Source organism: Ambystoma mexicanum, chromosome 11, assembly GCF_040938575.1.
Source record: "Ambystoma mexicanum isolate Mex_15411 chromosome 11, UKY_AmexF1_1, whole genome shotgun sequence".
NCBI lineage: Eukaryota > Metazoa > Chordata > Amphibia > Caudata > Ambystomatidae > Ambystoma > Ambystoma mexicanum.
The window spans coordinates 739781259-739802652 of NC_090934.1; the positions used below are offsets into that span (position 1 = coordinate 739781259).

At 47.0% G+C, this 21394-nt stretch overlaps 1 protein-coding gene across 3 annotated transcripts in view; it reads right to left on the reverse strand.

The window, feature by feature from the left end:
* The window catches only part of USP47 (ubiquitin specific peptidase 47), a 2970466-nt gene that overhangs the window by 662108 nt on the left and 2286964 nt on the right, over positions 1-21394 (reverse strand). For all 3 annotated transcript variants that reach the window (XM_069623643.1, XM_069623644.1, XM_069623642.1), the window contains one exon: positions 13935-14703. In XM_069623643.1, the coding sequence (XP_069479744.1) occupies positions 13935-14703 (769 nt within the window). The remainder of the gene's footprint in view (positions 1-13934; positions 14704-21394) is intronic.

Consider the following 21394-nt stretch of genomic DNA (forward strand, 5'->3'; position numbering starts at 1 on the left):
CCACTTGACTTCTGACGATGACGCGGAGAGTCGCCTCTCGAGTCATCCGTCGAAATCCCCGTAGACCTCAACTTCCGGGGCTTAGACACCCGACCTACAAACAGCTTCTTCTTGCGTTCCCGCAAGACCTTGGCCGTGAGCGACTGGCAGTCGACACAGTCATCCGTATCGTGGGCCTCTCCGAGGCGCCAGAGGCAGGCGTTGTGCGAGTCCGTGACCGACATCTTGGACCCACAGTCCCCACATTTCTTGAAGCCCTGACGCGGGGTTGAAGACGAAGTAGACATCGCCACGAAAAGGTCTTCAGAAAAAACCGAACAGGTTCAATGAACCGAGAAGAAAACAGCAAACTCCAAAGAGTCGAGGCGTACCGAGATTCACGAAGCGAACATGCTCGCGGAAAAAACGGAACTGAGGCTATGGGCGTTGTGCATCCTACTTATCACATCGGGTGACGTCGGCCGTCGGAGGAGGTCCTTGGGGACGGCACATCGACGTCATCGACGCAGGACGCAGACGCCGAAGATTTTCCGAAGCAGCACAGCTGTGGACATTACCTGTCATAGATATGGAATACGTCGGAGGACCCAATCCCCTCGAACCAATGTATAATCAACGTTTCATATTCACATCATTTGATATCATATTCACATAATTTGATACAAACAAATCGCAATGTTCTAAAGTCACCCAAGATAAACCATTGGAAAACCAGCATTATGAGGTGATAGCATTTCCTAGTTAAAATACTACTCATACTATTTCAAATTTCTCAAGAAGCTCACTATGGCCAATATCATAGATATCAGCTCAGCATTATACAAACAGTGCCAGAGTACTTCAGGTGTGATAGCAGAATTATAATTGATAACACATTTATAAAAATGATTCTTTCGAAGGCTCAGTAGGGCTGGACAAGAAGTTAATAGATGTTTAGTAGTCTCTAGTTGATGTGGTTGTTGGCAGAATTTGCAAGTATTCATTTCTTTCTCAATTATTCTGCGTGTTGCAAGGACATCATTAGTAGGCCATAAGTTCAAATGGAATCTTAAAAATTGATCTCTGTACTCTGAATCATGAAATTTAATCAAATATGTTTCTGGAGAGGAGAGGTTTTTGATCAAAGATCTGCGTTCTTTTAACAGTCGACGTTTCAAACATTCCTCTCTGGTGTTAATCCCATCAAGAGTATCACATTTTGGTCTTGGCCTTATTTGGATATGTTTTCAACAACTTATCAGTTATTCGAGCTAAGGACATATTTTTGAATTTTTGCTTTCCACAACCTTGTTGCTCTGTGTGTTGTATTAATCACATAATCTGACAGAATGTTCAATAAAGTACCAGGTCGTGACGACATGATGCATTTTCTGTAAAAGGCACACATTTTCCACATGTACATAGAATTTAGGGAAAGTAAACCAAACTCATGTGTCACCGTGAACATGGACACGCATTTAGGAAGCTTCAAAACTCTCTTCCAGAAGGATCCCTCTATTTTCAACCAGAAATATTCCTGTCGCCATGCTCTAGCTTACGCGCCATACATAATAATAGGGAAGGCTTTTTGCTTATAAAAAGTGAGTACCGGACTCCTGGAGAATTTACAGTATTTCACATGCAAGATGCATGCTTGTGCAGTTGCTGTTTTTATTTTTCTCTGCATTTCATCCAGATAAGGGTGATCACCTGCATGATTATTGATGTTAAGCCCCAGTTATCTGTAGCCGTCCACAATTTCAAGGGGATTCCCCTGGAAGAGCCATTTTAAGAAGTTTGCTTAATGCTTTGTCCTTTTACAATTCTTAGCACCTTTGATTTTGTAAGATTTACCTTTAGCTGATTCAACTCAATATATTTACTTAGTTGGAATAATAGAGTCTGCAGTCCCCTTGGAGTTTTAGCCATCAAGATCAAGTCATTAGCATAAAACAGCCATCACAATTTCGCAGGGTCAGATACAATATTAGTAAAATGTTTTTCCATGTCAGCTATAAAAAAGTAAATAACACAGAAGCTAAAAGACACCCTTGCTTCAACCCTCTGAAAGTTGAGATTGGGACGGACAGCCTTCCATCTAGTGTCAAGCGCACTTCAATTGTTGTGTCTGTGTAGAATTGACCTATCCAACTCTGCAAATAAGGTGGACAGCTGCTTCATTACATTTTTTCTTCACAATCTCTCTAGAGACCAAGTCAAATGTGGCTTGGAAATCAACAAATGCTAAATAAAGTGATTGTTTCATCGCCTTCTCGTGTAATTTAATAGCATGGAGTGCATACAAGTTAACCGTTGTTCCTAGTCCGGGCAGAAAGCCCATCTGGAAAGGGTCTCAGTGGCCTGATGGAAGTGTCCATTGGTTACATTTCTCCAGAATTATGCGCACATATTTTTTTCCTGGTGCGCCGAGTAGCGCTATTGGTCGATAATTATCTGGGGATTGTCGATTGCCCTTTTTGTAAACTGGTACGATAATAGATTATCACCATGAGGGGTGAATTTGGCGATTGTGCACCACTCTGGATGAGCTCAATTTTGCTATATGGAAAATTATGTCATCCAGAGTAAAATGGATATCCTTGTGCTTCTTCGATGCAATGTCTAAATTTATGTTAGATAAAGGCATTGCTTCATACATAGTTTTGTAAAAGTTGACCCAAGTTTCTTCTGGGACTGCATTTATTTGAACCCGAGTCTGGAGAGTATTGTTTGCTTTGTTAAGTAGTCCCCATATAAGGGCTGAGTTTTTAGATGCTAAAGCTTGTTGCATCTGCTCGGCATCCGATTGTATCATGATCCCTTTCCTGTATTTAACCCAATTTTTATATCGCGTTTTCATCCTGGTTAGGCAGAGTGTTTTAGTTGCTGATGGTAAATTATTTAGAGTTTGTTTTTCTGCTCTGAATTTTGCTTTCATATCTCGTATGGCTTGATCATATGTATGAGAATGGTTTAACTTGTGTGTTCCCTGCAAACGTGTTGGAGATGCAAATAATTGCAGAGCCATCACATAATTGCAATGATGATAGGTTAATTCCGGGAATATAACATCAGAAGGATATTCTATCAAAACTTCCAGTTGTTGTAATAGTTGTGGACTCATTTAAAACAGTTTCTGCCATCGATATAGAAAGTGACTCAGAGTAATATTTTGATTCTACTGGGATTACATTGGCGGGCCATGCCCATGCGAGAGACAACATGTCATGTTTACTATATTCTTGTTCTATATATTCTATTATGTTCATTGGTTTCCCTCTACGCCAAGTATGATTTGGAGGGATGTCGTCTGGCATTGAGACATTGACCATGACGGACTGTCCCTCATCCATGAGAAGTGATCAACGCTTTGTCAGCTTGAATAATTTGGGGCCCGAGGTTGGGCAACTTTTATTATTTAGATCAAAATAATTGTATAATCAATGGATGCATCACTGGATACATGATCTAATAGAGATTCCCAACTATCCAGAAAATCCTCATTTTATGTCTGCATGGATCCAGTAAATGTTTATTAATGCAATTTGAGTAGAAACGTTTCAAATGTTAACCAATTGTAAGTGCATGTTTGGTGAGAACCATGGCAATACCTGCAAACTAGACGAAACACTTACCCCTACAAGTATGCAAAACAGGGGGGGTCCTGGGAAACTCTCTACCAGCACAAACACAGCCCATTGACTTGTTCTTGGGTGGATGGCCCCTGGGAGAGTCTCAACCAAGTCTTTAGCTCATTGTTCTTTTCACAGACAAGACTTTTCCCCCCATATCAATCTTTGTCCTGCCCAGGGGCAGTCCAGCACCGAAATGCTAGGCAATTCTCCTCTGAACAAGAGTACCACAGCACCCCCATACATGTGTTTCAGCCTAGTTGGGCATCATCAGTGAGGTGAAGCTGTGTCTCTCTAAGAGCAGTGAGCAAGGGGTCCACATCTGGAGTCGCCTGGTAATTTAGGGTGAGACCCAAAGTTACTTGATATGCAAAACAGGGGGAGTCTGGGAAACTCTCTACCAGCACAAACACAGCCCATTGACTTGTTCTTGGGTGGATGGCCCTTGGGAGAGTCTCAACCAAGTCTTTAGCTCACTGTTCTTTTCACAGACAAGACATTTCCCCACATATCAGTCTTTGTCCTGCCCAGGGCGATCCAGACGTGGACCCCATGTTCACTGTTCTTAGAGAGGCACAGCTTCACCTCACTGATGATGCCCAACAAGGCTGAAACACGTGTATGGGGTTGCTGTTGGTACTCTTGTTCAGAGGAGAATTGCCTAGTATTTCGGTGCTGGACTGCCACTGGGCAGGACAAACACTGATATCCATGGTAATTTCTTCTCTGTGAAAGGGACAGTGAGCTAAAGACTTGGTAGTCTCTCTCCCAGGGGTTATTCACCCAAGAACAGATCATTGGGCTGTATTTGTGCTGGTAGAAAGATTCCCAGAGCCTCCCCCCTTGTTTTACCCCTACAAGTAGTCCTGCCATCTGTCTGCCTTTCTTTTAATGTCTTTGCTGGTATTAAAGATAAAGCATAGCTATCCCATACAGGTAAACCTGTGAGCCAGACCTCCAGCAGTGCTATAATATCATGAGAGTAATGTGGGTTTAGTATGGTGGTAGAGAGATGTTTATGACCTCTAGTGTTTCACAAAGCAAATCTACATTAATGTAATGAATCGTGATCTGGTTGTTAATTTGAGGGAATTCTTGCTAAGTTCGATGAGGAACAAGTTACTTACCTGTAACTGTTCTCCAGCATGGGTTTGACACGGATTCCCATGCTCATGAATATTCCCTGTCGTCAGGCTGGGAATCCTCGGTAAAGAAAAAATCAGTTTCAGTTTGGTTACTAGTAGAAAGACAATTCAGAAACTAATCACTGGTCTCTGGGTCATACTACCCCAGCCAATGACTGCCCTCTACCTAAGCCCCTCCTCAGGCAGCCATCTTCAGATTTGGTAGCACGTAAAGTGGCAGTAGGACCAAGAGAAGAGCCGCAGAGGTGTAGGAGGGAGGGTTCGCATGTGAATCCATTCCATACCCATGCTGGAGAACAACAGTTACAGGTAAGTAACTTGTTCCTTCTACAGCATGGGGTCTGGCATGGATTCACATGCTCATGAATATAAGAATACATAGCAGTACACACATGCACAACCACGGGAGGTGGCAAGGCTCAACATTAAGCATTTCATCAACTCAACATCAAGAAACTCTTACCTCCTCACCAGGCCCACCTTCAGGTGAACAGGTTGCGCAGCACTGTCTGGCTGACCCTGGACTCCTCCCTCGAATCCCGGTTGACGCAGTAGAATCTCATGAACGTGTGCGTCGACCTCCAGGTAGCAGCCTTGCGGATGTCCAGCAGGGGTACGCCAGACAAGAATGCTGTGGTAGCAGCGATCGCTCTGGTCGAGTGGGCTCTCGGATGGCCAGGCAAAGGTCGTTTTGCCAACCGGCGACAGTGCATGATGCAGCCGGAGAGCCATCTGGAAATGGAATCCTTCGAGAGGGCCTTCCCTTGGTTCACAGGTCCAGAGTTCACAAACAGCTGTGATGTCTTCCGAAGGCTCTTCGTGCGGTCCACGTAGAACTTCAGCGCTCTAGCTACATCCAGCGAGTGCAAAGTCCTCTCAGCCGACGACGAGAAGAAAACAGGTAACACCAAGGGCTCGTTAAGATGGAAGTCCGACAGCAGCTTGGGCATGAAGGAGGGGTGCGTCCTCAGCACCACCCTCGTCTCGTTGAAAGTCAGGTATGGAGATTTACAGGAGAGGGCCTGGATCTCTCCCACTCATCATGCGGAAGTGATGGCCACAAGAAACGCAGTCTTCCACGAGAGGAACTTCAACAGTGCAGAATGCAGAGGCTCGAATGGCGGCCCCATGAGCCTGCTCATTACCACGTTGAGCTCCCACGCAGGGGCTGGAGCCTTCACCGGTGGGAATGATCGGTACAATCCTTTCATAAACTACTTCACCAGGCGATGGGACCACAGAGATGATCATCCCGGAGTTCTGGTGTAGCGGGAGATCGCCGCTAGATGTATCTTGATGGAGGCGTGCGCTAGCCCCGCCTTGGCCAGCGACAGTAGGTACGGCAGCACCTGGGGGGCCGTAATCCGCAGAGGGTTAATCTTCTGTGCACGGTACCAGACAGAGAACCTCTTCCACTTATGTCCATAGCACTTGAGAGTCGAGGACACCCTGGCCTTTGCAAGCACCTCCTTGCAGTCCGCCGGGATATCGTACCCTCCAAACTCTAGTGCTGCAGGAGCCAGGCCTGCAAGTTCAGTGACTCCGGGTCGTGGTGGAGGCTGGCGCCTCCTTCTCTGGCGAGGAGATCCGCGTCCGTCGGCAGTTTGACTGGGGGATGGCGGTGACATGTCCAGAAGGTCTGGGAACCAGATCTGTCTCGGCCACGCCGGTGCGACGAGGATCATCCTGCACCGGGACCATCTGAGTTGGTTGATGAGTCGCAGTAGCAACAGCAACGGCGGGAACGCATACAGGAACAGGCTGTCCCAGGGGAATAAGAAGGCATTGCCCATGCTCCCCGGCTGGGGATACCTGCTGGCGAACCTCCGACACTTGGTGTTCGTCGCCGTTGCGAATAGATCGATCTGGGGATTGCCCCATCGTCAGAATAGCAGATCCACTTGATCCTGTCGCAGTTCCCACTCGTGGCACGAGCGCAGCTCCCTGCTGATTGAGTCGTCGATGCTGTTCTATATTCCTGCCAGGTGGAAGGGTACCAGAAACATCCCTTAGGCGACGGCCCAGTGCCACAGATCCTGCGCCTCCTTGGATAGGGCTGGCGATCTGGTATCTCCCTGCTTCCGGATGTAGTACATCGTGGTTGTGTTGTCGGTGAAGATCCTAACCACCTTGCCCTTGAGGGACGAAAGGAACGACCGGAGGGCCCAGAACATGGCCCGGAGCGCCAGTACGTTGATGTGGAGTGACCTCTCCTCTGGGAGCCAAGGGCCCCTTGCGTGGAGATCTCCGATGTGCGGTCTGCATCCCTTCAGGGAGGCGTCCGTCGTCACCGTCTCCTGATGTGCCGGGTTCTGGAAGTCCATACCCGCTGCCAGATGCACCACCGGATCGCTTGGCGGAAGGTCTCGTTGAGCGAGATCCTGTCTTCGAAGCTGCCCGCCGCTTGCATCCGACGGGCGTCGAGGATGCAAGCGGCGGGCCGCATCCACAGTCTGCACAGGCGCACTAGGAAAATGCACGAGGACATCATGCTGAGAAGGGACTTGATGGACCTCACCCTGGCCACGTCCATGGTCAACAGCTGCTGCACCTTGCCCATGATGGCCTTCATCCTTTCTTCCGACGGGGAGGCCAGTTGTGCCACTTTGTCGAGCTTGGCTCCCAGAAACAGTGCGACCTGCGACGGAACCAGGTGGGATTTGGTGAAGTTGATGGTGAATCCCAGATCCGTGAGCAGTTGGACGGTCTTCGCTGTGTGCCCGACGGCGAGTTCTCTCGTCTTTGCTCGGATGAGCCAATCGTCCAGGTAGGGGTAGACGTGGATCCCCTGCAGGCGCAGCCGCGCCACCACTGGTGCTAGGCACTTGATGAATACCCTGGGCGCTGACTTCAATCCGAAAGGAAGGGCCTTGAATTGGTAGTGCCGTCCTTGGACTACAAATCTGAGAAACTTTCGATGTCCTTTTAGAATGGGGATGTGAAAGTAGGCATCCTCCAAGTCCAGCGACGATAGGAAGTCGCCTTCCTCCAGCTGCCCCAGCACATGCTGGAGTGTGACCATCCAGAACTACTGGGCCTTGATGTACTTGTTTAAACGACAATGGTTCTGGATGGGTCGCCAACCGCCGGTCTTCTTTCTTATGAGGAAAGATCGAGAGTACACTTCGGAGCCCCGGAGCCTCTTTGGGACGAGCTTGATGGCTCCTTTCTTCAGCATCGCCCTTACTTCCAGCAGCAGTTGAGGGATGTGGTTTTCCTTCCTGGCCACGGGTGGAATGCGGGGGCACTTCTTTAAAAACTTGTGTGCCCGCGGGCCAGGGCATCCAGCACCCATCGGTCGGTGGAGATGGACTCCCACACGCTGACAAACTTTGCCAGTCAGCCGGCCTCCCACGGGGTGCTCAGGTGGGGGCCCGACGCTACGGCCAGTTCAGTCCTGCTTGGCAGCGGCCTTGGCGACTTGACCTCCTTGGCGACAACGATAAGATCCTCCTGACTTGCCGTGTCCTCTATAGGCCTCCTGCGGCAAGGAGCGGGCTGCCAGGCGGTACGTAGAGGAGCCGCCGCCGAATCCTTTGGAGACACCTTGCTTGCCTCCGGAGTTACGAAAGGGCGGCCGTCGTTGCTGCAAAACCCCAAAGGCCCGGGCCGTCTCCGTGCCGGCCTTGATGGCCTGCAGTGATTCGTCCAATGTCTTGCCAAACAGGTTATTCCCGTCGAAGGGCATGTCCAAAACTCTGGTTTGCACTTCCTAGCGCAAATCAGTCGCCTTCAGCCAACCACGCCATCTAAGACAAACACTGTTGCCCAACTGGCAGAAACCGGTGTCAGCAATGTCCGTGGCCACCATTATGGTGTGGTCCGACGCCACCTCGCCTTCCTGCAGGATCTCCAGGGCCTCCGCCCTCTTGTTGTCCGGGAGGAAGTCCAGCAGTGGAGCCATCTTAAACCAAAGCTCCCTGTCTTAGCAGGCCACAATCGCTAGGGCGTTGGCCGCTTTAATCGTCATAGCCGCCGACGAGATGACTCATCGCCCCATGGCGTCCAGTTTCTTCCCCTCGCCGTCCGGGGGTGGAGGGGAGGTTGAAGTCAAAGCCTTAGCCCCTGCCGCCTTCTTCTTGGCCGCCGCCGAGATGACCGAATCCGGGGTTGTTGTTCTTCTCGTACCGGTCTCTCTTGTCAGGAGTCGTGGACGGGTTCTTCATGAGCAACAGCCCCTCGTCCCAGATGTCGTCAAGTAACAGGACCGAGAGGACCGTCTTCATTTTGGCCTCACGCCGTTGATAGAGGAAACCTTCCTTATTCTGTTCTTCGGGGAAGAGCTCTTAGAGCTCGGATGCCCTGGCGATCATGGCATGAAAGGAGCCAATTTCGTCGGGCGGGAAGGCCTGAGGGGGTAGTGATGGAAGGCCCATCCCGTCACCACCGTCATCTGTCCCCGTCGTGGCTGTCTCTGTTCCAATGTCCTCCCTTGGATCAGGGGAAGGAGATGAAGGCTGTGAGGGTGGCGAAGGCTGGAGGGGGTGAACTCTCCTCCGCTTGCTTGGAGGGCTCCCCGATGGACCAGGCTCCGCTGGATCAGCCGTTGAGGGTAAGGGCAACCTCATCCTTATCTCCGTACATAAGGCCTGGATCGCCATCAAGATGGCTCCCGAGTTGTCCCGTGGCTTCGGTACTAGCTGCGACGGGCACAACGGTTGGGGAGTGGAATCCACTGCCTCCACGGGAACCTCATCGGCACCGCTGTCGCGCTCTTCGTCCGCCTCGTCGGGATCCCTCCCGTGGTACCGGACATCCTCTAACTTCTTGTTGAGGATCTTCACCACTCCAGCCAGCTACGCTTTAAAGGCTGTATCCATGTCCGTGATGGCCATTGGCCCCCCCCTCCTCATTTTCCACCGGGGTCTTATCGATGGGCTGAAAAGAGGATTCCCTCCGTGGTGGCAGGGAAACTCTGGGCCCTGAGGTCGCCCCACTGGTGGAGCCTCCACCTCGGGTGTTTCCGTCGAGATCGACCGGGGCTTCTCCAGAAGCTTACCTGGGTTGTCCAATTTTCTCTTCCCCGAGCCAGAGCTTTGGCTCGTGGTCGATGGCGTCTGTGAAAGCGTGCCCTGCCTGGCAGCCGAGGAGCCCGACCGTTCGGCGCTCCAGGTGCCCGCGGTGCTTAGCCTTTCGTTGGGCCCCCGTCGCCAGAGCGCCCTCAAAGGATTTACAACACCACTCGGACCTCTTCTCCTTCTCACCTACCGCTGGGCTCTTCCCTTCCAGCCAGTTAGTGAGGCGGATCCGCCAAACCTTCATGGTCCGCTCCGACATGTTCTTGCAAAACGCACAGTCCTTCTCCAAGTGCGTTTTGTGAAGGCAGTAGTGGCATCTAGAATGCTCGTCCTCTATGAAGGCATTCTGCAATCCGCATCCAGGGAAGTTCCTGAACAGCTTGGATCCGGGCATCAAGCTTCCTTTGTCCTCGGCCATGTCCACGGGGTAGGCCTCAAGGTCTTCTGGAATCCTCCATGTTAGGGAGAATTCTCATCTATGGCTAATTTCCCTCACCTAGTGAGTCCCCCAGCAGCTTTGCTGGACTTCTGGAGTTTATTTTTTTCCACTCTTACCTGGGTTTTGCTATTTGTTTCTACCTGTTTTTGTGATTGTGGACTCTGAAGTACACCACTTCAGTAGCCCCCTTCTTTTTGTGTGTCACACAGCACCTTCAGTGCCATGGCACACGGTTGTCTTTGAGACTTCCCTCGACTCCATTTCTGAGGCGACTACTGTCCCCCAGAAAAGGGTAAAGTTACCATTAACTTTACTTAGTCAATCTACCACAGATCCAGTACACCCCATCTTCCATGGAGTACTGGAAAGGGTAAACTCGTATCCCTTTTTATCTGTACCTCCTAGAGCATTGTTTCGCTCTTAACATTTAGACTTGGCTGGTGGCAGTGGTATCTACCCTACCTTTTCTACCACGATTATATTAGATAAACGTGGTACTGTTCTTGGCTATTATTTTAGCCTCGAACATAAACCCGCTTGACCAAATTGTCTTTTTCTTAGCTCCGGTCGGGTTTATTCGCCATTTCTTTTTGTGAAAGTCCTTCTTGTGTTTCACTTTGCGCAGCAAACTAGGTTCGCCTTCTTTGTTCACTGTCTTTTGGCGGGCTTCTGCCCAGAAGCCCTCCTCAAGGCACCTGGGTGTCTAGGTGGGCTGAATGTGAGGGAGGGGTGTAGTCACCCCCTGCACAGGGTATCCTAGGAAACCCAAGTCGCACTTTGTCATGATTGGCCAGGGTAGTTGTCCGGGCTGGACAACCCCCCTGCTGCGTTATTGACAGCCAGGCTGTGTGAATGGGGGGTTTTCGCATAAAAGACAGGTCTCTTGGGCTAGAAGTCAGAGTCGCCACTGGAACTACAAGGAACCAAAGAGAAGCGGAGAGAACGGCTGCTGCAACTACCCCATCCCGATGAAGCCCTGCTGCAGTCCTGAGCTATCTGCCCTTCAACGACTCAGAGAAGATCCAGTCCGGAGTCTTCTTCCCTTGAGCTTCGTGGGGATAACTAGCTCATCTTCTACAGCCAGAGGGTCCTCTTCCGTGGTCGAAATCGCTGCACACTGCTGTAGTGGTCCGGATAGCCACCTGAAGAGCCTCTCCCGTTTTTAAGGAGCGCACCTTTTATTCCTTATCGCTGCTGCCAGCTTCATCCCTGTGTGGTGCAGACCCCTTTCAGACGTCCTTCACAACGAAGCTCCAGAAATCGTGGGTCTGCGGGAACCCAACAGGAACAACTCCCAGGGCACTAGCTGCACCACTGGAACAAGGTACTGTGTTCTGTTGAGGAAACTGGGTGAATCCCTTTTTATTCATTTCCAAGGCTTGCCCTTGTCTTCCCTCCTTCTTATAACTTTTGCTACCGAACACTGTCAATATCGAAGTACTTTTGGCTACGTTGAATCGTGCACTGTCTTGACCGTGTGATCTTCGGCAACTGGCCCCGGTGTCTTTCGACCCTGGCTCTGGCCCTTTGACTTTTGAACTCCTGTCTCTGAGTGTTTGATTCTGCCTGCCTAACCAAAATATTGCCTGTGATTTTTGTCTCCAACTCCCTCTGGGTATCTCAGGTGCTGTTTTTGCCCCAGTAGCATTTCATGTCACGGATATGCGTTTGTTTAGTAGACCGAACTGTCAAAAAGTGATCGCAATCGTATTCGCGGTAACGTGTTTTGTTCATAACACTGGTTCATTCAAACACGTGGTACTTAGCCTGAGACTTACTGTACAAAGTGAATTGGTTAGTTGTAGTATATTTAACATGTGGTTTTTATTGAAGTTTAATAAAAGTGTTGTGTTTATAACAAATGGTTTAAAAATAAATGTACTTCTATTTTTCTACCTGAAACCTTGAGTCAATGTTTGCTTGAGTCACAGTAATTGTGGTCCCTTTGTGTAATCTCTGCTACTGCTCATATATTCTAGAGATAAGCCTGGCTGCTCCGCCATTGCTACCACTCTGACATAGTAGTACAGGCTTGTACCAAAGGTAAAACTTGTATTGCCCCCTGTAGTCTTAATTGTGTGTAGTGGTCCCTAAGGGCACTGAACAGGTTTCTGCCTAACATAAGGAAATCCCATCTCGACAGCCAAGAGTCCACAGTGTTGCTATTTGCTTAGAAGCGAGGAGCTGAAACTGCAAAGTGCCAATGAATAGAAGTTGGTCCTTTTCTATCGCTGACCGTTCCGTTGCAGTGCAGGAGTCCTCCAGAAGTCCTCCCTCTTGTCCCCACGACTGAGGCACAGGAACACAGGATCGGCAGAGCTGCTCAGGAACATTAGCCAGCAAAAGCCCTTTTCTTCTAACCAAAGGTACTGTACAGTCTAAGAGAACTTACCTCTTGTTGTGTAACCTCACTTGTTCTCAGTTGAGACTTGTCATGGTTGCTCCTGTAGAGTTGTTAACAGCTTCTTTACCTCACAAGCCTAATCAGCTTGTGGCCCTGCTTTGATTTCTTCTTTTCTACAAAGACTTCTAAAACATTGTGCAAGACCTTTATCTACCTACAAGAATTGCTTCAGCTCACCTTGACTTTTGTCCAATTGGCTTTGGTCTGGCCTGGCTCCCCGAATGTCTCTTCTTCCCTCTGACATTGTGTTTGGTCTTCCTTCCAGGAAGGGGTTAACTTACTTTGCATTGGGGGTTACCAGAAGTACTTACCTGCTTCAGAATATTTGTGAGATCTATTGTTTTGTTCTAATAACATTTTTCTTTGGCATACTCCTAAGTATTATTCTAAATGCAACAGATATATTAATGTCCACAGTGTCCTGGCTATTTAAGTCACCTGAGGGTGTAGGAAGAGTCTGTGTGCCATCCCAAATGAGTATTTGCTGATTTAGAGAAAGAGTGTGTATTATGGAGTGTATCTTTGTGTTACTATTATATTGCCCCTTCTGAAGAAGTTTTACTCAAACTGACTGTTAAATAAATTAATAATTGTTTAATCAAGAAACCTTGTGTGTTAGTGTGTATTTGAATACTAGTCACTTTGAATCTATGTGTAACTCCCCTACAACTCACATTGACCACTCTTGAGATAAGCCTGGCTGCTCAATCTTGCTACCAACCTGTGTAGTACCGACTTATACCAAAGGTTGGGTTCCTATTGCCAGGAGGTCAGGGTTGTTGTAGTGCACCCAAAAGGTACTGCATACAATCTTGCCTAAAAAAGCTGAAGGTTCCTGTCACAAAATATCTATTTTCTGACAATTTTAAGGAGGGTTTATATGCAAGAAACTACGTTCTGCATGTGTAAAGGCAACCTATCTAGTAGTTCACAAATGTCATTTGCATTATCTTTCACGTGGTAGATAGAGAGCCCTTTCCTTTAAGACTTCAGTATATTGAGCTAGGAGCCCCCGTACTAGCAACTGTTCCCTTCTAAATAGCACACATCCCTGCATGGGTTTGCCACGATCATGGCTCTTATCGCACTTTACCTTAATAATAGAAATAACACGTAAATCATGCCCAATTTTCCACCATTCACAGTAGATGCATATATTGGTGATACAGTAATTGAAAAAATAAACAGGACAAGTATCACCCCACCCATTCAACATGATAATAAGAAAATGGATGTAAACCAAAGCAAGGGAAGTTCTTAAACATTTAGAATATTTAAAACAAGTAAACTAAAGAGAATTATACTGTGCATACTTACATTTCTGTTTCTCTCCTGACCCAGCTTCTCCAGAAACAGTGTCAGCCTTAAAGTACGTATATTGTGCTTCTTCCCTACTTTTGCCGCTCTCGTCATATTCACTGTCTGTTCCAGAATCCTCCTCCGCTGTATCCCAAGTTTCCTTTTTGCCTTCATGTGCTTTTGATCTCCTACTGCTTGTGATGCTATGTGAATCTAGGCCATTTGATAAGGGGATTGAGGTGTTGTCCACATTGCATAAAGTGTCACTACTGTGGCTAGAACTTAGAATATCGCTGTCCACAGAGCTCGTGCTCCTATCATTATTTACATCAGAGTCTGATCGCTCCTCAGATTGGAAATTATTTTCTGCATCAGAGGTTAGAATCCTGTTTTCAAGTTCTCTGGTGTCTGCTGATGAGGCAGCCTCGTTCAGAGATGAATCAATATTTTCAAACTCACTAGTGTCTGTGCTTTTGCTGCTGTCGTCATTCCCCCAGTCTTCCACTTGCTGCAATAATACATTTTTCAATTTTTCAGTGCTTTGATCAAGAGCAGCCTTCGCTGATTTAGGGTTGTCTAAAGAAGCTTTACCTCTTTCACCGATTTCGTCTTTATTACTTGTATCGCCTCCTGCAAACATGGTCCTGTAAACAATATGCCCAGGTTGCCGCTCCGGTAATGAAATATGGAGTCTTATGGTGTTTGCATGGCGATCCAAAAGTTTCCATAAATGGGAATCTGTAAATGGTATTTGGTGATCCAGAGAATCGGAACTTTCAGCAAATACCTACAAATATCAAAGTAAACTTTAACAGAACGTTGGTAAGCATTGAAAAATGTGCAAGAAAAAGGTTCTACTGAATGCTTTCTGAACATACTGTGGATCGTGATAAACCAACATCAAAACATACTAATTTGCTGTCCACGTTATTTAAAGCATATAATTGGGGCATGAGACTAAACAGACTTGTCAGGATAGTGGGTTATAGGATGCAGATTAGCTTCCTGTCTACAGACTCATGCCCAAATGGAAAAACATCTCCATTCGAGACCATTAATATTATGAAAGTTGTCACAATAGCTATGGTCTTCTGATATCCAGAAGTGCTATGCTCAACTGCTCAGTGTGTTCCAATGTCTGGAGTCCCAACTCATTCTATTGGAAATCATGGTTAGTGTGACTGAATTATCAGACACTATCCACCTTCTTTTTTCTGCCCTCCACTGCCTCTTTACAGAGTTCGAACTTTGAGAGGTATAAAAGCAGAGATCTGCGGACTCTGAAGTAGCACATGCTCTAAACACCACTATGTGCATACAAGGGTTAGATGCCACAGAGGCCAGGAAAAAGCACACTGATGCTGCGAAATGAAAATGGACAATATCAACGTTTGCCTCAACTTTTCACTGCTAAGGTGATCTTGGATCACAAGGGGTACCATTTAAAGAGCACCAATAACATTCTTGATATAACATGTTTCTGTAACGATGCTGTTCGAGATTTAAGTGCAGGGCTTCTTTAAGTATTTGTATAAGCAGTGGGCCATAGTGCTCACCAAAAGAAACTACACGTGTTTAACCAATATGCTTTGCGATGAGAATATGCTGATATTCCTATCAAATTGATACTTCGGATAGAACATAGTCATTATGTACTGACACGCTTTAGGGTTCTTAACCTCATGTTGGAACACCTTTCTTAAATGCTCATTTTACAGAACCTTTGAGGGGATCAGTGGGTTACATATGGTAAGCATACACAGGATCATCTAAGTGTATTTTAGCAAGGACAGAGAAAAACCTGCACCCATGCAGCTAAATTAAAGAAATTAAGGGTTGACTCTGCCAGTGTACCCACTGCTTTGTCATAGCTTGAAATACTGCTGTGGCAGAAACTGAAATCAGCCTGGAAACTACCTTTAAGTATTCTGACTGCATGAACCCATGCTGGAATCAGATGCTGGTACTTGTGTTCTAGCATTGGTATAGGACACATTTTAACTATAGCAGTCACAAGGAAAGCAAACAAGGCTGAAGTATAGATTTTTATCCTAAGGTGGTTTGCAAATGACCAATGTTCTGGTCCCTACAAGGACTATGACCACCTTTCTTTTTAAGCCCCCCACATGCGACTCCTTCAAGTAACTACTTACATGAAGTTCTGATACAAGCTCTACTTACAAACAAGCCTCTCGACTTGCGTAAAGAAGAACATCTCAATGCTCAAAATAGATCATTGAAATGGAACTGCGAAGAAAGAGTATGAGTAATGCTTGGTCTTTTTTAACTGCTACAAGGAAATAGTCAGTTCAGGTAGAATTACAAGGAAATTGACATTTGGATTCCAATTTAGGATAAAGATACAACAATCAACTTTGCAGCCTCATTGTGTACAATTCAATTCCCTGATGGGGTTGGAATAAAGAATTACTGATTATAATGAAAGCAAAGTTCGACTATTTACTTCGAGGGCTGTATAGAACACTCCGTTTAGATGCGTCACACAAAAATACTGATCTAGTTCAAATTACTATTAGTCAGGTGCGCAATTGGCCAGTAATCCGGAAAACACAGGTCTATGCTTTATCAGTATTATTTTTAAGTTAAAGTGCCATTCATGAAATAAAATTCTACAGACCTAGCAAGGCCTGCTTTAATTTGAATTGTTACATTTAGAAAAATAAAAGAGGCTTCATTATACGTTCGATGGTGTGGCCAAAAATTGGCAGTCATTCTTTTATTGCCACTTTTTTGGGTGGTAAAATAATTACTGCCACCTTTGCTGCAGTGCCGAATTCAGAGTTTTGTTCTTAAAGTGGAGGATTTAACTTCAGCAAGATGCTAGAGGTAGATCCTCCATTTTAAGGCCAAAAGTCAGTGGGTTTATTACTGTGGAGTTACTGCTCCTGTGCAATACCCCAAAAAGTCCCCATTGAGTCATACAGTCTCCAAAAGAACAAAGAACTTACCCATGGTAATGTTGTTTCTGATTAACATTCTTCCCAAGTATTCCTCATCTTCGATATATTTTCCTGCTTTGCAAAACACTCAAACTTTTTCCTGGCAGGGAGCGCCGTGTGGTCCAGCGTCGAGGATCCTCGAGTAGTCGGCTTCGGGCCGGATGGGACATCGACATCGGTACAAATAGTATGCTCGGCGCCCCATGACTTCAGTTGTCATTTTTACCCCTTGCACAGCCACGTTAGGAATTAAGGACAAAAAAAAACAATGCTTAAGCATTAAAGGAGAGAGTCATAGTAGAACCATAGGAGGAAGTTTTTTAACCATTGGGTAAACTGGGAGGGCAATGAGGAATCAGTGGGTGGAACATCCATCAGAACAAACATTACATGAGTAATTTGTTTTTCTAATGGATTGTGTCCTCCCAAGGATTCCTCCTCTTAGATAGACTCCCATAGCAGTAAGATATCACTAAGGAGGGAAGGAGCGAACTCTGCAGCAATTATGTCACCAAATGTTGGAGGACAGCTCGGCCAAATGAAGACTCATTGACAGATAAAGTATCCAGGTAATAGTCATGGTAATTATGGAGTACGGACCTAGCTTTGAGGAGCAATCGAGTGCTTTACAGAGCTATACAATAGTACAGATGTAACGGAGCGCTTTTCACCAATAACAGACCAGATATAGAGCAGGGGGTGGGATACAGAGGGGCACAGAGGAGGGGTACAGCTGTACCGGGTGGCGGGGAGGAGAGAGGTGGGTAGCGTCTAACGAGTCAGGTGGCGCAAGGGGTGATATGATAGCCTAGGTTTTGAGGCAGAGAGATTCCTTGAAGAGGTGGGTCTTGAGTTCGTCTCTGAATTGTGGAGGTGAGTCTGAGGCTGACAGGCGGAGGTTCCATAGTCTTGGGACGTAGGCAGAGGAGGCTTGTCTGCTGGTGGTGGTATGTCCACCGGAGGTGCTGAGTTTTTCTGCAAGGTAGCTGGGTGACTGGAGGGCTGCTGCCTTACAGATGATGCAGCAAGACTGGAAGGTGATTTGTGCGTGCAATGGGAGCCAGTGAAGGTCAATGAGGGCAGGGTTTGTTTTATTATTTGTAATGCGCCATCATACCCGCAGGTAACAGTGTGCAGCATTTACATGAGATTGCGAAGCTTGGTTACAACATCAAAAAATATATAACATACAGGAATATGTACATATGTGCAAGTAGGCATCAATATGGGTACAGGCAATAGGCGGTACAGTAAACCAGAGTCTGATAGACGAGGCACCTGGCTATGATGAGAAGCCTACGTTTTCAACCATAAAATTGCCTTAGATCGAAAGTTCTGATAGTGCAAGTCCATTCTGAGGGGTGGTGGTAGAGAGTTCCACAATTTTGCTGCTTTGACTGGGAAGCTATTACCCCCTATGGTAGAACGTTTAAAGTTGGGGACAGAAAGGCAGTCTTTATATGCTGTTCTTGTTGGTCTCAGGGAGGTCTGTCTATGGAATCTATCGATTAGATAGATGGGGGCAGCATTATTGAGTGATTTTTGAGTAAGTGAGGCCGTTTTAGGAGGTTTTTGTCTTTGACAGGAAGCAAATTGTTCTGTTGACAGTATGCTGTAATATTCTCTATTCTGGAGATGCCCAGTGCCGCTCTAACAGCGTTATTCTGGAGAGTTTGGAGTTTGCTGGTGATGGCTTTGGAGGACCCAAGATAGAGAGCATTACAGTAGTCCAGGCGGGACAGTATGAGGGCTCTAGCAAGGGTCAAACAACTAGTGTCAGACACAAAAGGTTTGGCTGCACGGATCAATTTACACATGTAAGCCGTGGAAGAGGCTAGAGATTTCACCTGTTTGATGAAGGAGGAGGTGGAGTCCAGGTAAAAGCCTAAGGTTTTGACCTCTTGTTCCACTTTAATACTATTGCCATCGATCATGAAGGAGCAATAGGCAGTGCCCAATTTCTTCAGACTGGTGGTAGTACCTAGAATTATGAGTTCAGTTTTATTATCATTCAGGCATAGTCCGTGTGTGGCCATCCATGCCGGGATGATGATGTACAATCTATTCACCAAGGCCAAATCCTTTCCATAATCTCCAGAAAGCGGAAGGAGGATCTGGGTATCATACAGGTAGTTAGTGTAGGTGATACCGAGATGATCCAAATCATCGAAAAGGGGCTTGGTAAATATATTGCACAAAGTGGGGGAGACACAGGAGCCCTGTGGCATGCCACAAGTGATGGGAATGGGGTCTGCTGCAGCTGTAGGTGAAAAGACCCTCATAGTTCTGTCGATGAGGAAAGATCTAATCCATGTAATGGCCTCAACGGAAAAGTGGGCTGATGTGTGCAAGTGAGTGCATAAGACAGAGTGATCGACCAGGAGGAGGAGTAAGGCGGCTTGGCCATTATCTCTAAGCTTGTCGATCTGGGATTTAAGGTCAATGAGGGCAGTCTCGGTCCCATGTTGAGGACGGAAACCTGATTGCCTAGCTCCAAGTAAGTGGTGTTCTTCCAGTTACTTCTGTATTTGCACGTATCCAACCTTATCCAATATCTTTAGAAGGAATGGCACAGTCGTTATGGGCCTATCGTTTGTAGGCGTGGCTGGGTCAAGTGTGGGCTTTTTGTTTTAATAGTGGCAGTACCCAGGATTGTTTTAGGTTGGCGGGGATAGAACCAGTGGAGAAGGAGGCATTAATTAATGTTGTGATGAAAGGGGAGAGGTCACGGGCCGCATCTTTAATGAGCTGTGCAGGGCACAGATCGCCCTGACAGTTGGATGGTTTTAGTGACAAGATGATTTTTTCTACTTCAAGTGTGGTGACTTTAAAGTAGGCTTCTCAGGCGATTTGGAAGTGGGAGGGTCATTCAGGGAGGTTTTTTTGCAGGAAATTTTATTTTGTAGCGTAGCAATCTTGTTGGCTAAGGCCTTTCGAATTTCTGAGCACCAGTTTTTATCTTTAGTACAGGTATCTGGTGGTGCAATAGGGGTTTCTACTTCTTTCAGGATGGAGAATAGTTCCTTCATGTTGGATTTTGCTTGGGCTATGCGGGAGTCAAAGGAGGATCGTTTAGCAAGGTAGATTTCTTTTTTGTAGAGGGCTGCTAGTTTGGTTAGTTTAAGTTTATTAGCTACTGAAGGGTGTTTTTTCCAAATGGCTTCACAGTTTCTTTTTTGCTGTCTTAGGTTTTTGAGGAATGTTGTGTACCATTTGTTCAGATGCGTTTTGGGCTTGCTTGGTCTAAAGTTTGAGGGGAGCGATTAAATCCAACGAAGTGGACATTATTTTATTATATTCTTCAACCAAGGTGTCCGGGTCCAGGTTGTCAGGGAGTGTGTTTAGTGTGGGGAGTAAGTTCGGGATGAGTCTCTCCACAGTGATGCTCTTCTTGTTTCTCGTGAGTGTAGGTGGGCCCCTACTAATAGGTAAAGGTGGGGGTCGGATGGTAGAGAGCATGAACGATACCAAATGGTGGTCGGTCCAGGCTAATGGTGAGATGTCGGTGATGTTGGCTAGACAGTTGTAGTCAGCCACCCAGTCGAGTATTCTGCCTTTGACGTGTGTAGGTTCCATACATCTTTGGGTAAACCCTAAATCGGAAAGGGTACTGATTGTCGTATTGGCAATTTGGTCTGCTAGGTCATTGTAGCCAATGTTGAAATCCCCAAGGGTGAGTACTTGGGTGGAGCTTTTGAGGTTGCTGGATAATATAGTATTAATATCTTCATCGAAGGTGCCTATTGGGCCTGAAGGGCGATATATCAGGTGTATGTTGAGAGTTTGGGAGTTGGTAAGAGGGACTTTAACAGAGAGTAATTCACAAGAAAGGAAATTTATAGTAGTTACAGTTCTCATGGTAAGGCTGCATTTGTGTATGATAGCAATACCCACTCCTCTGGAGTTGGGTCGGTCGTGTCTCAGGATAGAGTAATTATCTGGGATTGCAAGCATGAGCATTGGGCCAGCTGCCGGATGTAGCCAGGTCTCTGTAACGGCAAGGAGGTCGAGGTCTTCTTTGAGGATCAAGTTTGCAATTTCTTTTGCGTGAGCTACTAGCGATCTAGCATTGATTAGGGCTCCCTTGATTTGGGGGCTCGCGGTAGTTTTAGTAGTTGTGATTTGAGGTGTGATGTTGGGGTTCTGGGCTGAGCTAGGTTTGAGGGTAGGTAGGCTTCGGCGTCAACGACGGCTGATACGAAGGTAAAGCTTCGACGTCCATATCCGACGGAAACGGTGCCGACGGCGTCAACACCACCTTCGAGCCCTTAGCAGGTTTCTGCGGTCTCGCTGGGGACGAGGACCGAGACCTGGAAGCACACTCTAGCGACCATCCTGAGCCTTGTCTGAACGGGACCTCGAAGGTTCCCTATGAGGATTGTGCCAAGGACCCGAGCCGAAGGCGTACGAGCCACGGATCGAGACTGTTCCTTGCCGGCTTTGTCAGAAGGCACGGACGGAACTGTGCACTGCGATTGGAAAATTGGCAAAATCTGCTCCCTAAAGGCAGCCCATTCC